The 24,084-nt window shown below is 44.6% G+C and overlaps 1 protein-coding gene across 7 annotated transcripts in view; it reads left to right on the forward strand.

Moving 5' to 3' along the window:
* DCUN1D4 (defective in cullin neddylation 1 domain containing 4) overlaps positions 1 to 24,084 on the forward strand; it is a 78,035-nt gene that overhangs the window by 4,378 nt on the left and 49,573 nt on the right. For 5 of the 7 annotated variants that reach the window (XM_005666642.3, XM_021101201.1, XM_021101200.1 and 2 more), the window contains exons 2-3: positions 21,435 to 21,505; positions 21,682 to 21,721. The exons of 1 other annotated variant lie outside the window; for it this stretch is intronic. In XM_005666642.3, the coding sequence (XP_005666699.1) occupies positions 21,435 to 21,505; positions 21,682 to 21,721 (111 nt within the window). Of the gene's footprint in view, positions 1 to 6,796; positions 6,953 to 21,434; positions 21,506 to 21,681; positions 21,722 to 24,084 lie in introns of those variants that run through there. One more of the 7 variants, XM_021101206.1, reaches the window with a different exon arrangement.

Genomic DNA, 24,084 nt, shown 5'->3' on the forward strand with positions numbered 1-24,084 from the left:
GCCACAGGTGTGGCCGTTAAAAAAAAAAGTTCTGAGCATGTTTAAAGTAGGCTAGGCTCAGCTGTCATCTGTAAGTTAGGCATATTCACTTTTTTTTTTTCCTCTCTTTTTGTTTGTAACCGTAGCATGTAGGAGTTCCCAGGGTCTGGAATTGAGCTTATGCTGCATTTGTGGCCTGTGCCACAGCTGCAGCACGGCCATATCCTTCCCAGTTCTTAAGTGGGTAAAAAGCCTTCTCTTTCATTCTAGTATCGTGTCCAGGTCAAGCACATGGTCTCTGGAAATAGACTGCCTAGGTTTGATCTCTCACTCATTCTGTGATTTGGGTGCAAGTTATTTAAGCTCCACTCTCTATGCCCTGGCTTCCCCATCTATAAAATGGGCATGATTGCTAAGGGTACCTAGGATTACGAGGAGTATGAAATAGTACATTTTAAATGCTCAGGACAGCACCAAGGACATAGTAAGTACTCAATAAACACAATAATAACTATTATGAGAGTTTTTCTCAATTTTCCAACAATTTCACCCTTTTAGTTCAAAATTCAGCTTGGATTGGTATTGTACCTACAGTATCTGTCTTGTACCACACTGAGAATTATTTCTCTAATCACTCTCATTTTCTTGTTTTCACTGACTTGATTATTTCACACGTATGATAGAAGACCTACTTGTTGCACCACACAGGAACCTGTAAATGCATTTTCGATTTAAGATATTTTCGGTTTACAATGGGTTTACTCAAGACATAACCCCATCTTAAGTGGAGGAATATCTGTATTGGGATATTGGGAAGGATTTTCAGGTTATTGTGTCCATAATGTTAGCAGAGAAGAAAGTCCCCCTCATTTTCTCCACTTTAGAAGATTTCTGTACTTTTACTCTTTTCGTCCTTTATTCTTGCTTCTAAGAAGTACCTCTATTGGGAGTTCCATTTGTGGCTCAGCGGTAACAAACCTGACTAGCATCCATGAGGACTCGGGTTCGATCCCTGGCCTCGCTCAGTGGGTTAAGGATCCAGCATTGCTGTGAGCTGTGGTGTAGGTCGCAGACATGGCTTGGATCCTGTGTTGCTGTGGTGTAGGCTGGTAGCAGTAGCTCTGATTCGACCCCTAGCCTGGGAATTTCCATATGCTACAGGTGTGACCCTAAAAAGACACACACACACACTACCCCTGTTAACACTTGGTCACATTTTTTCAAATGTTGTGTGTATCCTTTTTTCTTTCTGTCTTTAGTTGCTCCTAGATGCCCTTAGCCCTTACCCTGACTATAATATATGTTTGCATTATTATCATCTCAATAATAATAATCTTGCTTAATCAGCAGTTACAAATCATTTCAGAAACTGACCTCATGATGACCTCCGTTGTAGCAGTTAGGATGCTTCTGGCAAGTAACAATACTCAATCAAAAACGGTTTAAGTAGGAGCTCCTGCTGTGGTGCAGTGGGATTGGTGGCGTCCTGGGAGTGCTGGGATGCAGATTTGATTCCCGGTTGCAGTGGGTTAAAGATCTGGCTGGCGTTGCTGCAGCTGTGGCTTAGGTTGTGACTGCAGCTCGGATCTGATCCCTGGCCTGGGAGCTCCATATGCTCGGGGGTGGGTGGGGAGACACCAAAAATGAAAAAAAAGAAAAAAAAAAAGAAGGCTTAAGTATTGTCTAGTAGCAAGAATTTTAGAGGTAGATGGTTCTAAGGCTGGTGCAGTGTCTCGATGTCCTTTAAGCATCTAGGCTTTTTGTATCCTTTTGTCCTTTCTTCTTTGTATTTTGGTTTATTAAGAACCTCAGCTCATTGCCTCATGTTTGCAATATGGTTGCTGTAGCACCAGACATCATGCCTATGTAAGAAAAGGAAGAGGCATATTTCCTTAAAATTCCCTTGTAACAGAGGGGTCTTTCCCAGAAGGTCACCTTGGAGACATCCCCTTTAATCTCACTGAGTCGAATTGACCTCATGCCACTGCTAGTTGTGAGGGGGGTAGAGAAGGTGAAAGTTCTGCCATTTTCAGCTTCTCTTGTGGTATAGAGACTTTGCTGGGGTGGAAGAAGGGAAAGGAGAATGCACTGGGTTGGCAGCCCACAGTTATAGCCCTGAATCAGTGACTTTGTTCAACTGTCTCTGTTTTGGTCTCAGTCTTTTTATTTGTTGATTTTTTATTTTCTGCCTCATTCTAAAATAATTAGAGGTGACTTACTAAATGTACATAAAATCCTGTTGAGAGAAAGAAAATAAATTATAGATTTACAGGCTGTATATAAATATCTGCCATATGTTAGAAATGGGCCGTATATTTGGTTCTGAGCTTCCTGGTAGCCAAGATAAAGAGGAAAATAAGACCAATTGATTTTAGTCATTTGGTTAATGAAACTGCAGTGCATTTAATAACCCAACCTGGAAGCTTATACATTTTTCATCCCCTCTTTCCCTGTTCAGTAGCAAGAGAGAGGCTGCATCTTTTACCATGCCCGTTGCCTTTTCTGTATGTATTGCCATTGCTCTAGGTCTGATCCATCTTTTCTTTTATAGTAATCCTTTTGCCAGGCTCAGGCTCCTCTTTATCTTCTCCATCACCAGTGGAATATCTTTGTTCTCATAATTCCTGTGCCCCCAAACCTCGAAGGCTGCCAGTTGCTTACTGAAGTACAGACTCCTCAGAACTGGGGTTGAGCCTGTTTTTAAGCTCAGTTTCTTCCCCCTGGACTACTCCCTTCCCACTGCTCTCAGTGCTGCCTCTGGACAAGTTCCCTTCCCTGTGTTCTTTGTTCCCTCTCTAGCAGTCTCTCTCTCCCTCCATTGAATATCCAAAGACTATTTACTTCTATTCTCAGTTTTATCTTATGTAACAATGGCTACTTGTCTCCTTATTCATCCCCTCCCCATTTAGGTTATTTTTATTTTTGTCTTTTTTAGGGCCGCACCCGTGGCATGTAGAGGTTCCCAGGCTAGGGGTCTAATTGGAGCTGGAGCCGCTGGCCTACATCACAACCACAGCAAAGTCAGATCCGAGCCTCGTCTGCAGCTTACACCACAGCTCACGGCAACACTGGATCCTTAATCCACTGAGCAAGGCCAGAGATCAAACCCACAACCTCATGGGTCGTAGTCAGATTCATTTCTGCTGCTCCATGAAGGGAACTCCCCTCCCCCCCAATTAGATCATAACCCCTTTGAGATGTGGGACTCTGTCTTAGTACCCACTTTATGGTCCAGCATGATGCTGTGCTTAGGTCCTCAAATATGTAATGAATTGAACTTAACCAGTCAGCTCTTAAGTAGGTAGTGAATTATCTGGAAAATTTTAATGCTTCCTCCTGCTGTCCTGCTCTGAGTTGTCTTTCATTGTCTTTGAATTTTTCTTCCAAGAATACACACTTTCACTTATTCAGTCTCTGTGCCCCCCCCACCCTTTTTTTGACAATGTCATCCTATGTAAACCAGTTTAGATAATGTTTTTTTTTTTTTTTTTAAAATACATGCAGATATCAGTTTTGAAAAATGTCTGTGGCATGGAGAAATTCTCAAGGAGAGAGTAGAGCATTGGCGATTTGCTGAGGGACTGAGCGTGTGATGGTACCCATATCTGTTCCTGGCCTGGTGTGTAACAGACCCAGGTGGGGAAGGCTGAGGCAGGGCTTGGCAAGTCTGATGGTAAGGGGCCCAGAGGCCTCGTTTTTTCCCCCTCTTTTTGCATCATGACCAAATTCTGATCCTAAGGGTTTATTTCTTAATGTTAACAATACATCGAGATCACTCAAAGGCTTTCTTCATGTAGAAAGTAAATTTTGTTAGTTGGAGGTGAATTTTCTGAGACTCTGACATTATATATGCTGATACATCTTTTTATAGGCAGTCAGCTTGAATTAGTGTTAATAGCTTTCCATAGTTTATTTTTCTTACTCTGAGATTCAGTTTAGGAGAATATTTATTTATTTATTTATTTTCTGTGGCATATGGAAGTTCCTGGGTCAGGGATCCAATCCGAGCCGTAGCTGAGACCTAACACCACAGCTGTAGCAACGCCAGATCCCTAACCCACTGTCCCAGGCTGGGGATTGAACAGGTGCCTCCACAGCAACATTAGGCCACTGTGCCACAGGGGAAACTCCCCGATAATTATTCTTTTAAGCAGAACATACATTTTAAAATATTTGTGGCTATAATTTGTAGCTTATGTTTTAAGGAGAAAACAGTATTGAAATACATTTTAAATGGAATCATGTATTTTAGCAATCAGTGCATGACTGTTTTGGATCTAAGGATCTTTTTTTCTGTCATGTCTGGTATTCTAGTAGACAAAATATCTGCCACTTTAGATTTGGGTTGTTTTTCTTTTAATCAGAAGATGCTGTTAATGAGTTATTTTCAACAGGAAGGTAGGCTTGTAGTTTTGGAAAATACTAATTCATATACTGAGTAAAATACTAAATGATGTGAAAAAGACTCCCATCCTCTAAATAGCATTATCTCTGGGTATGATTCTTTTTAGTTTCATCTTTGAGGATTTTTTGTTTGTTTGTTTTCCTTTTTTTTTGTTTTCTTTAAGGCTGCACCTGCAGCACATGGAAGTTCCGAACTACATCTGTGACCTGCACTGCAGCTTGTAGCAATGCTCGATCCTTAACCCACTGAGTGAGGCCAGGGATTGAACCTGCATCCTCATGCAAACTAGTCAGGTTTTTATCCCACTGAGCCACAGTGGGAACTCCTGATGATTTTTCTTTGTGAATATTTTTGACGCCTTTCATTCTTTACTGGCCTGTATCAATAGCATCCATCGAGATGGGGTGCCATCCGTTTGTGTCTGTGATGGCCGTTAGTCTTTGGGGCCCTGGCTCTTCCTCTGATTGAGGAGTTCTTACTGTCAAAGCCAGAGCTGCCCAGACACACCCACCCCGGGTTGTGACTCCAAAGATGAAGGTAAGAGGTGGGAGGAAATGGAAAATGCCTGGAGGCCATTTGGAGAGGATGGGTAGTGGTGGCAGCTGTTTCTAGGGGCCTTGGAGCTGCGGTCCCAGTGTGGGCAGGTCTGGGCTGTGTCAGTGCATTCTGCAGTATGCCCTTAGGCATTGTTTTGGTTGTGAAGCTGATGTGCTTGCTCCTCTGGTTTGTTTGCCTAGAGATGCTGTGAACTATCCAATAACCTTGAAAAAAAAAAATTAGGAGTCCTCTTTGCTGCTCAGTGGGTTAAGCACCCCACATAGTGAAGATGCAGGTTCGATCCCTGTCTTTGTTCAGTCAGTTAAGGATCTGGCATTGCTGTGGCTGTGGCGTAGGCTGGCATCTGCAGCTTTAGTTCTCCTACTAGCCTGGGAACTTTCAGATGGCGCACATGTGGCTGTAAAAAGAAAGGAAGATTACTGTTTAAGTTAGCTAGTTGGTTTCTGATGCTCGAGACTAAGAATTTGGACAAATTTAACATCCAGACCTGTCACTGGTCGATACTTGGCAGAGGCCTTTGTGGAGAAGAGCAGTGGTCTGCCTTCCTATCCTGGTTGGACTCTGTTCAGAGTCCAAGAGTCCTGGCTCAAGGTGACCCAAAAGACTGAAGGGGGGACACAGGCGATGTCAGTGGCGGGAGCTGCTTTGCCCGTGGTCAGGCAGGACTCTGAGGCACACATCAGTCTTCCCACTGATGTTGCTATAGGGAGCTCTTCACTGCTGTAATCTCATCACATCTTGCCCCTCCACCACTCCCCCCAATTTTTGGAAGTATTAGATATGGAAATAATATTGGTAGAGTATTGATTTTGTTTAGCCAGAAATCATATCTGAAAGTCCTAATTGCTTTTTGGTTGACTTTGAGTATATTTCGCATTCTGTATAATTGTACCCATTTGACAAATGTGTGTGTGTGTAACCACTACTAAAATCAGGATATAGAATGCTTTCATTATCCCTTGAGGTCAGTACTTCCCTACCTCCCACCACAGTTTTTTTATTTATTTATTTTCCCCCAGGGCCACACCTGCAGCCTATGGAAGTTCCCAGGCTAGGGGTCAGATTGGAGCTGTAGCCTGTGGCCTACACCACAGCCACAGCAATGCCAGATCCGAGCCGCATCTGTGACCTACACCACAGTCCACGACAATGCCAGATCCTTAACCCACTGAGTGAGGCCAGGGATCAAACCCGCATCCTCATGGATGCTGGTCGGGTTCGTTAACCACTGAGCCATGACGGGAACTCCAGTTTTTGGCTTTAAATATATATCATCTTAGGCTTAGTTGATTTTTCATTTTACTGTTCATGGGACATTACAGTATAAAAAGGTGTAATCACCTCTCTTTATTGAACTATTAAATTAAAAAAAACCTATCATTGCTGTATAAATTATAGATCGGATAATTAATACTTTACCGCATAGAATTGGCTTGAGTTAGATGACTTGTTCCCTTGAAGGATTTTCTGGTGGATGACTTTTCTTGCTTCTCTTTGGCCGGAGGCATATACAGTGCTAGGATTTGCTCCTTGGATGCGATGATGTCTTTTAATCATTATCAGGGTCAGGTGGGGAGGCAGGAAAGCATAGTAGTTCAGTATGGGCCTTAGAGTAAAAAATACCTGGGTTCAGATCCTCTTCTGCCTCTGTTAGCTCTATGACTGTGGATACATTACCCAACCACGCTCTGGAAGCCTCAGATTCCTCAGGCGTAAGAAGTACCTACTGCAGGGTATGGAGTGTTTATTGAACACCTTCTATGTGTCAGGCTGCTGTGTTCTTCATCTGTCTTGAAGGTCTCATTCTTGGGGGGGGGGCAGGGAGAGGCAGATAATAAGCAGGTGAGTCACGTAGTACATCAGATGGTGATAAGTTCATTAGAGGAGAATTGAAGCCAGGAAGGGGAGAGCACAGGTGCCCCTGTGGGGGCGGGCAGGGGGTGTGATTTTTCTACAGCTTGGTCAGGGGAAGGCCTCACTAAGAAGGTGTTAAGACAAGGCCTGATGGAGGTAAGGGAGCCTTCCAGGGAGTGGGGACACAAATGCAGAGGCTCTGGGGGTGGGCAGAGGGGAGCGGGGCTGTATTTGAGGAATAGCAAAGAGGCTGGTGTGCTTGGAGTGGAGTTGGGGGTTGAGTAGAGAGGAAGAAGTGATCCTGGGGATTAAATGAGATAAAACACACGTCTTTGGAGAAATGCTTGGCACTTTTTTTTTATTGCTAATGATTACCATGGAATGACAATTTCCACATTAGGCTTTAAAGGGAGACCCTCGAGAGGAAAAGAGGTTGTAAGAAAGAAAGGAACCTGGTGAGTCATGTAGTCATTCACCAAACCTTTGAGGTTTCTCGTATTGCCAGGCGCTGCTGTAACAAACACTGAGCCTGGTCCTTGTGTTTAAGGTGCCTCCTTCCAGTGGGTTTGGTAGTGGAGGTAGAGAGGTACTGGGCAGTTGAACAGGGGACAGGGCACAGGTAGGTGGGTGCCCGGAGTGCTTTGGGAACAAACCGGGAGTCACTGAAATTAGACCAAGGTTAGCTCTTGTCATGAAGCTTTAGCTTTGGAGTTGTATTATGTGAAGAAAGGGGGTATGTGCCTGGGGGGTGGGGGGGGTGGGAGGGGGCTTCCGAGCCAAATGGGGAGGGCTGAAAAGAGGCACCAGGGAGGGTTTCTGAGCGGGAAGAAGGGGAGGGGAGAGAGAGGAGTCGGAGGGGAGAGAGAGGAGTCGGAGAAGGTGGGGTGCAGGGAGAGAGGAGGAACACGGGGCTGGGGAGCGGCTGACACCCACAGATCCATGCTGTGATTATCCCAGGGCAGCTGCAGCTGCCCTGCTTGCACTGACCCATAGAATCCTCACCCCCGCCCTCTGAAATAGGTGGTGTACAAACTGTTAGCATCCCCATTTTACAGACAAGAAAGCTGAAGTGCAGCAAGGTAGCTGACCTTCTCAAGGTCACATAGATGGTAGGCGGGGCATTGAGACTCTAACTCAGGCATTCTGACTCCAGGGTTTAAGTGCCCCACCACTGCTTGCGAAAGAGTCCTATTTTATTTGTGCTCTTCATTTAATCCTTATGGTAACCGGACAGGTGTATGGGAATTCTGTTTGTCACTGGCCCATAAATGATGACAGCTGAGCTGGTTGATCCAATTTTCTCTTTTTGCTTTTGATTCTTTTCTTCTTGGAGCGAGTCGCCACGGATTGGGGTCTATGAATTCCATCTTTCCCACTCCTCTTCTTCCCCTCATTGCTGCCTTCTTACAGTGACGGTGGGCACTTAAAAATGGATTCTAGTTGGACAGCTGATTGCGGCAAAGACAAGTATTGCCATACTTTCCCTTTTTCTTTCTTTGTTTTTGTAGCTGCCCCTCGGCAGATGGAGTTCCCTGGGCTAGGGATCAGATCCAAGCCACAGTCGTGACCTAAGCTGCAGCCAAAACAACTCTGGAACCTTAACCCCCTTTAATCCACCAATGTGGGCCGGGGATCGAACCTGGGTCCCCACAGTCATGACCTAAGCTGCAGCCAAAGCAACGCTGGAACCTTAACCCACTTTAATCCACCGTTGTGGACCAGTGATGGAGCCTGGGTCCCAGTGCTCCCAAGAGGCTGCCGATCCTATTGTGCCACCACGGGAAATCCGAAATAGTCATGTTTAATCTTCGATTTCATTTTAAACAGATACCTGATCTCTATTAAATACTTTTTAAACACATACTTTTCATATTATTTTTAAATATAAAAGATAGCTCACATCATTGCAGCAAAGCCAGAAAATGTACCATTTACCTTTTAGTGGAGCTACCAATGTCGTTTTTGTGTATGTTAAAGACCTGTCACCTTGCTATCCCTTCTGCCCAGTCTTAACGTTTTGATCTTCTAGGTTGAGCCTTAGTCTCTTCTATGTTCTTAATAGTGAGGATGAAGAGTGAGCCTTTCTTAGCGTGTATGTAGCGTGGGCCGGCGCTTGGCACACACTGTCTCATTGAATCCTCACCATAGCCTTGTGAAGAGGGGCCTGCTGTTCTGGCTCCACGGGTGAGACACTGAGACACAGGGAGGTTGGGTTACAGGCAGGGCGCCTCAGCCAGGATGCTGCAGAACTGGGACTCTAACCCAGGGCTGCGCTCTTTAACCTAAATCTGGGCCCTTCTAACATTAGATTAAAGGGCGAATTTTACTCTGAGCGATGGAGTGGATCAGTGTGCTTCAGTGGGTAGGGCAGGGTGAAGAGAATGAATCTAGGGCCTTTTGTACCCTGTCACGTTGGGAGAGCAGCCAGACTGGCTGTCCCAAAGTAGCCGACTCCTTTGAGATGGCTCCAGCAGGCCCAGGCTGTGCTAGGTGTCCTGCCGCCTGTCTCGTGCGGTGGCTTCTCCCAGCTTCCTCTACAGGTCCTGGGAGAGGTAGGAGGAAAAGGCCAGCAGCAGGGCCTGCACGGATGGTTTCCCTTTGGATCCTGTGTTCGGTGAAAGCGCTGAGTCACCTACGATGACCTGCCTCCCTTTCCAGGCTCACCTTTCCGGCAAACATTTATTGATGAGAAGGATGGTCTAAACAGCTTCCTCACTGCTGCTCTGTTGCTTCCCTGAAAAGCCTGGATTTGGGTCTTTTTTTCACCAGCTGATTGTTCTGGTGAATGAGTTGGACCCCACTCTGGCCTGGGCTGAGATAATGAGCTCCAATGTGGATTGGCTGCCTGCCAGCCGGGATTGAGTCGGGAGAGTAGAACTCTCCTCTCTGGTGGCACTTTAGAGTTACCTGGGCTGCTTGAGAAGCCCTGTATTTGTTTGTTTGTTTGTTTTAGGGCCGCACCCACGGCGTATGGAGGTTCCCAGGCTAGGGGTTGAATCGGAGCTGTAGCTGCCAGCCTCCACCACAGCCACAGCAACACGGGATCTGAGCCTCATCTGCAACCTACACCACAGCTCATGGCAACACCAGATGCTTAACCCACTGAGGAGGGCCAGGGATGGAACCTGCGTCCTCATGGATGCTAGTCAGATTCGTTTTCGCTGAGCCACAGTGGGAACTCTGAGAAGCCCTGTTTGTATTTGATTGATCTGGATTGGGGCCTGGGCACTGGCAGTTATTCAGACTCCCCAGGTTCTAATGTGCAGCTACTGGGTGAATTTTCAGTATCTTCCTGTATGAGCGAAGTTTGGTTTGGAGTGTGGGGGGAGAGGCTCAAACCCTCACGCCCAACCCCCTGGGCCCTGCAGTGGGCAGAGAGCTCAGGCCATCCCCACCCTGCAATGCACAACTGCGCTCAGGTGGCACCTGCCAGGTGCCAGGTGCTGTACTAAGCACCTTGCAGCATGAATTCTCTTGGTCCTTGCAGTATCCTTATGAGGCCGGCACTGTTACTATCACTTTATAGACCAAGGAGTTCCTCCTTCTAACAAGGCCAGGCCTGTAGTATGAAGCTGACCTACAAACCCAGCTTTTTAGTTTTTTCTTGTTTTGCTGTGTGGAAGACTTGTCTTTTCTAATAATTCAGCCTTAGAGTTCCTGTCATGGCCTCAGGAGAAACAAATCCAACTAGGAACCATGAGGTTGTGGGTTCAATCCCTGGCCTCCCTCAGTGGGTTAAGGATCTGGCATTGCTGTGAGCTGCGGTGTAGGTCACAGACTCGACTCGGATCTGATGTTGCTGTGGCTGTGGCGTAGGCCTGTGGCAACAGCTGTAGCTCTGATTCGACCCCTAGCCTGGGAACCTCCGTATGCCGCGGCCATGGCCCTAAAAAGCAATATAATATTAATAATAATAATTCAGCCTGAAATGTGAATAAATTTGATTTTACAAATGAGATATATACTTGTGGTGCCATCTCACATAGCTAACTGACTTGTCATGGAAAAGTGTAAATTGCTATCTCTAATACCAACTGAAATCAACTTTTTATAGTGTCAAAAGTAGACTTCATTTTTTGGTAGATTTTGAGTTATCTCATGTTGAGATAAAATTCATTTTTTTTGGCCACCCTCACAGCATGTGGAGGTTCCTGGGCCAGGGACGAACCTGGGCCACAGGAGTGACAATGCCGGATCCTTAACCTGCTGAACTATCAGGGAACTCTTAAAACTCATTTTTAATGATCTTTTTTACTTAAAATTGCATTTTGCACTTTTAAAAAATCACATATACTGTGTATCTTTGAGCTCATACCCTGACTTGCAGTCTGACCTACTCTTTACACCCTAGCTTCTGTAACTTCCAGGCTGCTTAATAAGCAAATTGAACATTGCATTTTAAACGCGCTCAAGTCTCACCATCATAGAGTCCAAGCTCAACACTCCCTCAATCCCACATGCATTTCTGTGAAACTTCTGGAACAGTTGTTTGTGCCTGACATAGTCTAATCCCTCACCTCCTGCTCCATCCTTGGCCCATTCCATCCACGGCCTCAGTTCTGTCATCACAATCTTCACCGCAGTCACAGAGTAACGTCCACATCACTAAATCCAGTGACTGCTATTAAAGCTTTTATTCCCCTGTTTATTGGTACCTGTTACATGCTAGGCTTGTGCTGTTCTGGGTCTTGGGATACAGTGGTGAACAAAGCAGAGTCCCTGTCCTTGTGATTCTTGGGCTCCAGGGGGAATGACAAAGGATAAAGATAGGAATATATGAAATATGGTGATTTAGGCCTTAGGACTTGCTGAAGACTTGGAGCTTTTCCTTCCATGCTGCGTCCACAAATCCCAAATCATGATTGCCATCTAAAGTCATTGTATGTCCTTCGTAGTTGGAAAGGGTCTGTCTTCCTTTCATTGACATTTGTATCCTCAGAGTATCAGAAACCTGTATAAGAAAGAGGGCTTCTGTTTCCAGAAGGAAGGGCAAACCTAAACAGCAAACCTCAACAACAGTACACCATTGGCTTTAATGGCGACTTTTTTTTTTTTTTCCTTTTCTCATATCGCTCGAGTAACACTCAGGTTTCAGAGGATGGGCCATGGAACCCAGGCTTTGGAGAACCCCTGAGCCTTCCATGGTGGGGGGTGGGGGTGTCCCAGTTAGAGAGATGGAGTCCTCTAGGTCATGCTCCTGTCCTGCCACAGCAACATTTAGGATGAATGCTGATAACCTTTAATTTTGTCCAATTCTGTTTCACTTTTTTGGCAGTGACATGATAATGACCCCCTATTCTGTCCCCCACCCCAAAAGCCTTTACTGAGCTCATCATTTTAATTGTCATCAAAATATATTTATAAATGTGTGTGTGGATAGTGCCGTATTCAAAACTTTTGTACCTGGGAGCATCGCTCACTGGTTGACTGGCTGAAGTTGAGCTAGTAATAAGGTACTTTCGGGAATCTTTAGTGACGAGGAAAGATGTGTACGTGAAAGAGAAATAACATTGGTGTTAGGTATCTTTTTTGCATCGTCTTTTCTCTTAAAAAAAAAGAAAAAGTTGGTAGATGGTTTTCGAGTTCACCAGTTTTACTGTCTTTTTATCCAATACCAAGGTCCTCTAGCTTTGTGTGCTTAATTATGAACAACCTGGCATGGGAAGTGCTCCTGCTTGTTTCCCGCGCTGGAGTGTGAAGATACCTAGACACTTGCTCTCATCAGAGATAAGTTAGAAAGGAGAAGGAGCTTTGGATTGGAATTGAAAGATGTGAATTATCCCCATCTTGGCCACTGCTACTTGTCTGACCCTACTGGAACCAGCTTTCCTAGCTCCAGGGGAATTTTTTTTTTTTTTTTCCTTTTTCTGTCTTTTTGCCATTTCTTGGGCCCCTCCTGCAGCATATGGAAGTTCCCAGGCTAGGGGTCCAATCGGAGCTGTAGCCACCGGCCTACGCCACAGCCACAGCAACGTGGGATCCGAGCCAAGTCTGCAACCCACACCACAGTTCACGGCAACACCAGATCCTTAACCCACTAAGCAAGGCCAGGGATGGAACCTGCAACCTCATCGTTCCTAGTCGGATTCGTTAACCACTGAGCCACAACGCGAACTCCCCAGGGGAATATTTGAGGCGAAATAGACAAAAGGACATGAATGTTAAGCTTCCCTCTCAGCTCCTGAAAGCAGTCTTCTAGTTTTCCTCCCAGTCATGTTTTGTATAGAGGTTAGTTCTAAAGTTCGTATGTAAGGTGAAAATCGCCAGTGTTAAAAATGCTCCTGGCTGGGCGTTTCCGGCGTGGCTCAGCAGTAGTGAATCCGACTAGTATCCATGAGGACGGGGGTTCATCCCTGGCCTCGCTCAGTGGGTTGAGGATCCAGCATTGCTGTGAGCTGTGGTGGAGGTCACAGATGCAGCCCAGATCTGGTGGCTGTGGTGTAGGCCAGTAGCTGCAGCTCCAATTCGACCCCTAGCCAGGGAACCTCTATATGCTGTGGGTGCAGCCCTAAAAACAAACAAACAAAAAATACCAGTGGAAATAGTTTCAGAAGGTGCCTCTCATTGGAGATTGTCTCCAGTTTTACAGCAGTCCTTTCCTCCTGTGTTAGAACAGATCTTGGGTCCTCAGCCAGGTGCCATCAGAAGCAGCTGGCTTCTGTGTAGGTTATGAAAAATACATCTCTTTAAATCCTTGCCTCACACCGGGTTGTGCAATGCACGTGTATGACAGGCACATGGAAACTGAGCCAGCCCAGTGACATTCAGGCTCTCATTGCTGTCTCCTGCTCTTTAAGCAGAGGCCTCGAGGGCAGGTACCAGGACAATTGACTTTTCTTCTCTCTCTCTCTTCTTTTCGTCCAGCTAATTTTGTGTGTGTGTCAAATGCGGATGTCCTGCGATCCCATTGTACCCTCAGAACGTTGTCTGCACGTTTATTGCCACGGGCTGCCTTTCCTGCCACAGGCTGCTGTGGGCTCTCATCATTTCACACCTCCGTCACTCCCAGGGACTTCGTGAAAGGCCACTCTAAAGCCAGGCGGCGCACTTGCTGTAGGGCAAGTCTTTCTAAACAACTGATTAAAACACTTCCTGTGGCACCCAGACTTGAGCAGTGCTTCTGAAACTTCACCGGTGTCCTGCTCTGGAACAATTAAGTACTCCAGATTCTGGGAGTGTGACCCAGGCTGGTGAAATTTCGTTCAAGTCTTGTGCCATGTTTTTGTTTTCATGTAGAACAGTTGTAGAAAAATTACCATTGGGTAATGACTGTTGAGCTGCTGCTTGACTGTGCCACGTTTATCTATTATATTTGCACACCCTCTGATGGCCAGTTGGAAATACAAGTCCTTAGGAGATGAAACTTGTAAGCAGGATGCAGAGCCGCCACTTTCCGACCTTGCCTGCCTTTTGAGTCCCCTCTGTTACCATGCTGCCCCTCACATAGGAAGATATTTTGGTGTGAATGCGCTGAAATGTCCTGAATGTATTGATTTTAGGTCTTGATGCCTTTGTACCTGCATTCATTTATTCCTTGAGTATTTATTGAGCACCTGATGTGTGCCAGGTATTACTCTAGGTACCAGAGATACAGCAGTGGACAAGATCGAGTTCTGGATTTTGTGAAGCTTACATTCCGAGGCAAGACGAAGATGACAGACACATATGACATAGCACCAAGTGGGACAAGTGCCATAAAGAGAAGTAAAGCATGGCAAAGTGATAGTGAAGAAGGGGTCCTCTTTGTTGGGTCTGGCAAGGTTCTGTAAGAAGATGAAATTTACATGACAACCTGGTGGAGTGTGAAAGCAAGCCATGTTCTTTAGAGGAAAGAGGGCTCAGTGCAAAGAGTACGGCATATGCAGAGGCCCTGAGGTAGGAGTGTGCTTGGTGTGTTCACAGAACAGTAGAAAGCTCACTGTGACTGAGAAGAGTGAGCAAAGGGAGGATGAGTAAGAGAGAAGATTGGATAGATGGGTAGAGGTGGAGTGTGCAGGGCCCCAAGTCCATGGTAAGCGCTTTTCTTTTGCCTTGAAGACCTTCCCCTTCCATCTGTAACTTTCGCATGAGGTTGGAATTATTGTATTTACATATGTATGTATGCATGCATGTGTGTATGTATTTATTTTTAGGGCTGAACCCTAAGCACATGGAGGTTTCCCGGTTAGGGGTTGAATGGGAGCTGTAACCGCCGGCCTCTGCCCCAGCCACAGCCACGCCAGATCTGAGCTCCGTCTGCCACCTACACTATAGCACAGCAACGCCGGATCCTTAACCCACCGAGCGAGGCCAGGGATGGAACCCACATCCTCATGGATACTAGTTGGGTTTGTTGCGGCAGAGCCACAATGGGAACTTCTGGAATTAATTTTAATTGTTCCATGTGAGAGCTGGTTGCCCCTGTTTCCTGAATAAGTCTCTCTTCCCCGTTGATTTGAAATGGCATTTAATCATATGAATTGTACGTGTTCATATAGACAAGCGTACAGACATGCATGCAGACATGTTTCTTAGCTCTCTTCCACTGACTTGTCTTATTGCACATGTACCGTACTGTAGTAATCATTGTACCTTTATACCAGGCTTTGGCAAACTGAAGTCTGTAGGCCAAATTGGGCCGACACCTATTTTTTTATAGTTAGATTGGAACAGCCACACTCGTTTGCTTATGTATTGTTTATGGCTGCTTTTGAGCTGTAATAGCAAAGTAGTTGCCACAGAGATTGAATGGCCCAGAAAGCCTAAAATATTTAAAATCTGGCTCTCTTCAGAGAGTGTACCAACCTCTGCTTTATATTACGTGTTGCTATCTGATGGGGCAAGTCCTTCCTCATTTCTTCTTTTTCAGCAATTTCTTGGCAACTTAAGCGTGTTTGTTCTTTCAAATGAACTTTAGAATCAATATGTCAAGCTTGCTCGACTCCCTTCCGACTCCCTTCCTTTTTCCCCACCCCTTTTTTTGGGGTAGGGAAGTGGGAGGCAAGGAGAATAGGAATTTGAATGCATTTAATTTGCAGTTTAGTAAAGGGCAAAGTGAGCACCTTAAAATACTGCTTCTTTCCGTTTGAGGAATATGATATGACTGCATTTATGTATCAGTAAACTTTTATTGTTTCTTCATTTGGGTGTTGCATATTTAAGTTTATTCTTATATATATGATTGCTTTTTGTTGCTGTTAGAATTGAAATCACCTCCCAACTATATGCTATTTTATTTTACTTCCTTACTTAGATTTTTTTTTTTTTTTTCTTTCTAGGGCTGCACCTACAGCGTACGGAAGTTCCCGGGCCAGGAGTCCAATTGGATCTGCAGCTGTTGGCCTACACCACAGCCACAGCAACACCAGATCCGAGCTGTATTTGCGACCGGCACTGCAGCTCAGGGCAGTGCCAGATCCTTAACCCACTGAGCAAAGTTATGGATTGAACCTGCGTCTTCATGGATACTAGTCGAGTTCTTAACTTGCTAAACCACAACGGGAACTCCCTCAACTATATTTTTCAAGTGACTCTTCATGGCATAAAGGAAAGGTTAGGATTTTTTTGTATTTAAATTGTTTCTGACCCCCTTATGGAAGTGACCTCCTATTAGGACTATTGATTCTTAAATTTGATTCTTTTGCTTGATGGTCATTGTGGAATTTACCAATAATTGTTTCATTCCTAATATTTTTGTTGCTGTGTATATTGTGGGATTCTATACCCAGGGTAGTTTGGAGGAGGTAGACTTTGACCCTCTCATATTTTTGTGTTTTGTTATGTAGGTCACAGCAAATGATAGTTATACACACACACATACACACACACACACACACACACACACACACACACACACACACACACACCTGGAAAAAAACAAACCCCAAAACAAACAAACAAACAAAAATTGGAAAACTTTTTGCCCAGTCAGCATTTGTTGATCATTGTAAGAATACACAGAAGATAATACAGGCCAGCTGTTTATGAGGCTGGCTGTGTCTTTTTGCAGAGCCGTTTGTCACTTTTAATTTAGAGTGTAGGGTTTGCATGTCACACGGGAGAGTCAGACCCAGTGGCTGCTTAACTGTGGAGGGCCTTTGATCATAGACTGCAGTTGACTTAACCGAGCGCTTATCCTTTGGAATTGAAATATGAGCAGAAGGAGATTTTTATGAATCAGTTAGTACTTTTCTAAATATGTTTTCTGTAAAGCATTTGATCTTTACCCTTTCCATCTAATCCTTAAGGATGTGAAATCTATTTAGATTTCAAGGTCTGTTCCTTGCCCTGAGCACTGAACAGATGAACCATAAATTCAATATGTGTTAACCTTTGTGGATTTGTCTTTTAATGCCATTTTGGTCTTTTTTTCCCCTGAATTTGTGCCTACTTTTTAGCTTCTTACCTTGGTGGAACCATTCTATTCAGGCTGCTGGTTCCTTCTCTTTTTCCTTTTTTTTTTTTTTTTTCTTTTTTTTTTTTTTTGTGGTGACATGGTGATGAAGTGGTTACGGTAGTAGACACTGGGTATTGAATAGAGAATTACTGACACAGGTGATGTGTGAAATGAACCTTGTTACTCCCGTTGCCTGTGAAGTGAAACTTCAGGTACAGAACCGGATCTTAAATGCCCTTGTGTGTTTTCTCCACTGTTGAGGTGATTGCTCTTCCACCATCATGCCATCAGTTGGTGGTAGATGGACCTAGAAATGCCATCATAGGCTGCAGAGATGTTGCAGGCCGCACGCCTCAGTCAGAGGGAGCACCGGCGTTGACATCTTTGATGTGGGGCTTGGCTTGGACCTACAGAAAGGAGAGACCGTTTTAGTAGCTGTGTGGTATGGAAGATGGCACAGTGATAATTGATATCCTTTGTTGGGCACTTACTATGGTCCAGGCATTAACACTGGCTGTCTGCCCCATCCAAGGGTTGTAATCTTACTTTACAGCTGAAGATGTTAAGATTTAGGTCAGGAGTTCCTGTCGTGGCGCAGTGGTTAACAATTCTGACCAGGAACCATGAGGTTGCAGGTTCGATCCCTGGCCTCGCTCACTGGGTTAAGGATCCGGTGTTGCCATGAGTTGTGGTCTAGATCGCAGACATGGCTCGGATCCACCGTTGCTGTGGCTCTGGCGTAGGCTGGCGGCTATAGCTCCGATTCGACCCCTAGCCTGGGAACCTCCATATGCCTCAGGAGCGGCCCTAGAACAGGCAAAAAGACAAAAAAAAAAAAAAAAGGGTTTAGGTTAAATAACTATTAGATATGAGATTCAAACTATCTGTTAGTCTGCCAGGTGGTAAAGCACCGTGGTTTTGGTTCTTGGTAGAGGCTGTGTGTGTGTGTGTGTGTGTGTGTGTGTGTGTGTGTGTGTAAAGATTTAGCGATTTAAATCCTTTTAGATTCTCCTGTATTAATTTTTTTTCTTTTTACAGCCACACATGCAGCATTTGAAAGTTCCCGGGCCAAGGGTCAAATCGCAGCTGCCAGCCTACACCACAGCCATGGCAACACTGGATTCTTAACCCACCGAGCCAGACCAGGGCTCAAACCTGCATCCTCACAGAGACGTCGGGTCCTTAACCTGCTGAGCCACAAGGGGAACGCCTCCTATGTGAATTTGACAGTTGAATTAACATCAAGGTGGTATAGCATGGGGAAGGTGTCTGGAGACTTCATTGCTGCAGTGATCTTTGCAAACTGCTTTCTCTCTTTCCTTTTTGTGTGGCCTCAGTGGCGAGAGAATCTAGACCTTTAAGTTTTCTGTTTTTGTTTTTGGGGGGCCCAGAGTTTGATCGATATTTTAAGATGTTTATATAGTGTATTATTTGTCGTCTGGTTTTTAATAGAGAGAGTACAGAAAGGGGCTTTATGGCTTGGTAGTAGATGCCAGGGGAGAGGGCAGCGGGAGATGAAGCTCCCTAAAGCCTTTGCAAGTCAGGAGGGCACTGTGATTCTAGCTTTAGAGCCCCTCGTCCAGGTTTATGAACTATTAAGCATAAGTAAATAAATGCACACATAAACACCCCAAATGCTTTTTAATTCTTTTCTGTGCAGTTGCACTAATTAAGATGGAAAATCAAGGTTTTGCACACATTATGTCATCATTTACCTTAAATTTGGCTAAATCATTCAGATGCCGAAAAATTAACACTGGTCTATATTTGAGGTCCTGCTCTGGTTGTCTCTCAGCCAAAACCTCTGATTCTTTGGCTCATTCTCCATGGCTGTGCCCGTGGTGTCAGGCCATGGGCTGTGCTGGGTGGGCTGGAGCCATGCCCCTGTAGGCGGACATGGACAGCCTACTGCTCCTGACAGTGATGGGTGAATGTCAGGGTTCTGCCGCCTGCTGGCTTCCCTGCCCTCCAGGCCAGCCCAGATCTGGATTCCTGGTGTGAATGTAGAAAAGAAAGTAAAGCTTTCTTAATACTGGCAGGCAGGTCAGCTTGCTTTCCAGATTCTAAGCAGCAGCCCGGAGAGTTCAGCACCAGTAGAAACAGCTTGTATTGTAGTGTCTGCTCTTTGCATCTGTCATGTGTCCCAAAGAAAATATTCCAGTGAAGTGAGATTTTTTTTTTTTTCTTTTTTATCAGAATGGCATAACTTGGAAAGTTACAGTATCTTTTCAAGGTCACTTTCAGACTAATCTCTACTAATCTTTATGATAGTAAAGACAAGGAACTAATGTAAATCCTTATATCTTATGAAAATGCATCTCCTGATGCTTGTTCCTTCAGTGTTTACTTTTAAAATTTAACCTGGAGTTCCCGTTGTGGCGCAGTGGTTAACGAATCTGACTAGGAACCATGAGGTTGAGGGTTCGATCCCTGTCCTTGCTCAGTGGGTTAACGATCCGGCGTTGCCGTGAGCTGTGGTGTAGGTTGCAGACGTGGCTCGGATCCCGAGTTGCTGTGGCTGTGGCGTGGGCCGGTGGCTACAGCTCTGATTAGACCCCTAGCCTGGGAACCTCCATATGCCACGGAAGCAGCCCAAGAAATAGCAAAAAGACAAAAATAAATAAATAAATAAAATTTAACCTTAATACAGTATAATTTAATTTTTTATGGCCTTACCTGAGGCATGTGGAAGCTCCTGGGCCAGGGATTGGATCTGAGCCACAGCTGCAGCAATACCGGATCCTCTGACCCACTGTGCCAGGCCAGGGATTGAACACACACCTCTGCAGTGAACTGGGCCACTGCAGTTGGATTCTTAACCCACTGTGCCGTAGCAGAAACTCCTGATGCTTATTCCAATATGAGACTCTTCACAGACATTAAAAAACATTTAATTTTTTATTAAAGTACTATTTCCAATGTGCCAATTTCTGCTGTACAGCAGAGTGACTCATATATGTCTATATATTCTTTCTTTTTTTAGCAATCTTATTTTCTATCATGATCTATCCCAGGAGCCTGAATATAACTCCCTGTGCTGTGCAGTAGGACCTTATTGTCTGTTCATTCGAAATTAATAGTTTGCATCTGTTCATAGACTTTTTTTTTTTTTTTTTTTTTTTTTTGGTCTTTTTAAGGCCGCACCCGAGGCATATGGAGGTTCCCAGGCTAGGGGTTTAATTGGGACTGTAGTCGCCAGCCTACAGGCTGCGTCTGCGACCTGCACCACAGCTTACAGCAACATGGGATCCTTAACCCACTGAGCGAGGCCATGGATCGAACCTGAAACCTCATGGTTCCTATTCAGATTCGTTAACCACTGAGCCACAACAGGATCTTCTGTTCATAGACTTACAGTTTGTATTCACATAGCCTAATATGTAGGCAAGCATACTTAACTTAATGAAAAACATTTGAAACTGGAGATGCGAAAGCCTAAAAGTTTAACTTCGAGTTGTGTATTGTGCAGGATTGTAATATAGAGCAGCTTATTTTGTCTTGTGTCTATGATTGGGTGTGCAGTTCTGAAATGATTAGAGATGATCAGTGGAGGAAGTCTTTGCTTTGGTCGTGTTTCTCTGTGAGTGTGAGTTCTGCCTCTGTGTTTCTGATCCTTTGGTGCATTTTCCTATTGCAGCGGCAAGTGACTGTAGACTCCATCCCAGGGCCCTGCCTCTCACCCAGAGCTTGCAGGACAGGCTTTTCATCTGTTGGTGTTTGTTAAATAGGAGGGGGAGGCCCTTAGGCTCCGTTTCTGTTCTGTGTTGTATAAGAGCCAATAAAATAAGTATCTTGTGAGAAATGCTGGATGATTGAGATGCTTTCCTGTTCCTTTCTTGCCAAGAGCTTGTTGTGCTGGTAATTCTGGGGAAGAGAAAGAAAGTGCACACATTTCATTTGCGATCTGTCTTCTATCTGTGTGACTTGATTAATTTGTTAGCATTATTGCTATTTTTCTATGAAGCTCAAGTTCATTGCTGATAAGATATTATAACTGCTGAAGTATTTTTGTCTTACTTTACAGTTTACATGAAAATTTCATGAACTTGAACATCTGGTTGGGAATTTAATTTTATTGTCACGTGTTTTTTCTAGGAGATGGATTGATAGTTGCATGTTGTGTCTTACTAATAAGTATCAAATTAATGGAGATAGTATTCAGTTGTGTCAAAACATTTTTATGTCTTCGCTTCTGAGCTTTTAAAATAGTCTTTGCAGTATGGGAAATAAATGACACTGAATTTTCCCCTTTTTCTTTTAAAGACTTTCAGCTGAACTCTCATCTCTCAACACTGGCAAATATTCATAAGATCTACCACACCCTTAACAAGCTAGTAAGTTGATCTTTTGAAGACAAAACTACCAGCTGTTTAAAGTACTTGTTTTAAGTGTATTTGATAAAAATTTAGATTACAGAAGTTACGATAACCGTTGTTTAGGAAAGTACTGCATTTTAAAACTTACTGTATGGTCTGTGACTTCTTGGTAATAATGAACATATTTCTTGCAGAACCTAACAGAAGACGTTGGCCAAGACGATCACCAAACAGGTATCTATACATGCTAACACTACTTAATTTAAAATAAAATTCCTATGAAGGAGAAGTGCTACCTAAGTGTGTAGGCTAAGAATGTATGTTGCATGTGTTTGTTGACTTGAGATGTAAGATGAGTTGATGGGTAGGTGGGGTGTGTGTGTGTGTGTGTGTGTGTGTGTTGTATAGGTCCTGAGGATTTCTGAATGGGCAAATTGAAAGTTGATTACTGTCAATAATTCTCTCTTCCTGTGCTTCTCAAACTCTAGCTGCCATTATAATCACCCGAGGAGGGCTTCTTCAAATGGATTGCTAGGCTCCACCCTCAGTTTCTGTAGGTTTGGGATGGGGCCCCAGAGTGCATTGCTTTTTAGGGCCATACCCACAGCATATGGAAGTTCCCAGGCTAGGGGCTGAATTGGAGCTACAGCTGACAGCCTACACCACAGCCACGGCAACTCAGGATCCAAGCTGCTTCTGTAAACTACACCACAGCTCAAGGCAGCGCTGGATCCTTAACCCACTGAACCAGGCCAGGGATCGAACCTGTAACCTCATGGTTCCTAGTGGGATTCGTTTTTGCTGCGCCACAATGGGAACTCCCCAGAGTGCATTTCTAACCAGCTTCTAAACGATGCTGATGCAGCTGGTCTGGAGACCACACTTGGATGACACTTCTCTATAAACTGTGGCTGATCATTTAAGTTCAGAAACTTGCACTTGATCTGTAGTTATGAAAACTTTCAGCAAAAGTTATTAAAATATATTTTACAGTTTTTGAAAATTACCACAGTAATATATGAATACATACTTGTTAGAGTCTTGTGCATAGCACACAAGCAAATGGAATAGAAAGCCTTCTTCATGTCTCCCAATCCAGCCTTCCTCCAGTATGCTGTTTTTTGGGTTTTGGGGGGTTTTTTAGCTGTAGCATGCAGTGATAACACGGGGGCTCTCAATTCCCAGAGCAGGGATTGAACCTAGGCCACAGTGGTGAAAGCACCGAGTCTTAGCCACTAGGCCACCAGGGAACTCCAGCATGCTATTTAATGTTTTTTCTTTCAGACACTTTTGTTACCTGCATGTATTTCTGTAGTAGCGGGTTTTTTAAAATGTAGCATTGATGAGCTCATACTGTACTATGTAATATAGTACTATCCAACTGTATAGCATCACTCTTTTTTCATTTAATTTTTTACTTAATGGTGTGTCTTGGATGTTGCTGGGGTTGAGAACTCTCCCCCTACCTTCCCAGATTGGTTCAGAATCAGTTGAACATTAGGCACAAGGTGGAGATTGAAGTAGCAGTTCTGTTGGAAAATGCAGCTTAGGTGAGCAGCAGGAATGCAGAGACTTGTCAGTATTTTTCACCTTGAGTAGCTAGCCTTGCACACAGTCCAGCCACAGCTAGTTAAGTACAGCACACCTTCCGGCCCCTCTCTAACCTCCTCCCTGCCTATGACAGTGCAGGGGTTCTAGCTTCTGCTGGCAGGCTGATCTGAAAGGGCATTCAGGAGAGGCTGGGCCCCTCTGCTCAGTTCCTATCCCCCGATCACTGCTGAGGTCAGACCTTCCTCCAGGGAGGGAATGAGAGAAAGGGGAGTGTGTCCTAGAGGGCCAGGCCACAGACGGTCCCTTCTCCTCATCTTTCTGTTTTCGTAAATATAGGTCAGTCAAAGGCAGTCAAAAACAGTTCCCTTAATCGTTTTAAAAGCAATGTGTGCACATGGTTTTACAGCAAGTGTCAGGAGTTCCCATCGTGGCACAGTGGTTAATGAGTCTGACTAGGAACCATGAGGTTGAGTGTTCGACCCCTGGCCTTGCTCGGTGGGTTAAGGATCTGGTGTTGCTGTGAGCTGTGGTGTAGGTTACAGATGCGGCTCGGATCTGGTGTTGCTGTGGCCCTGGCATAGGTTGGCGGCTACAGCTTCGATTGGATCCCTAGCCTGGGAACCTCCATGTCCTGTGGGTGCGGCCCTAAAAAGATAATAAAGAAATAAAATAAATAAATCAAGTGTCAAAAAAGTGTAAAAAGCACAGGTTTCCATCCCATTTTATGAGCCCTAGCTCCCATCCCCCACTAGTACTCTACCCTTGACTCTCCAGAGGTAACTCTTCTACTCTTGTATTTGTTTCCCAAATGATGGTGATGGTGATGATGATATATTTTTCTCCCACAATACAGGTATACATTTCTAGGTGCCTCATGTTTTTGTCATTCATTGTATCTTGGAGGTCTTTTCACAACAGCACAAGAACTTTATTTTTTAATGACTGCATGATTTTCTGTCTCATGGATGTATCATAATATGTTTCTATTGACAGCACATTTAAGTGTGTTTAACTTTTAGCTACTATCAGTAATGCTGAGTACAGTT

The sequence above is a fragment of the Sus scrofa genome, chromosome 8 (assembly GCF_000003025.6).
Source record: "Sus scrofa isolate TJ Tabasco breed Duroc chromosome 8, Sscrofa11.1, whole genome shotgun sequence".
In the NCBI taxonomy this organism is placed as follows: Eukaryota; Metazoa; Chordata; class Mammalia; order Artiodactyla; family Suidae; genus Sus; species Sus scrofa.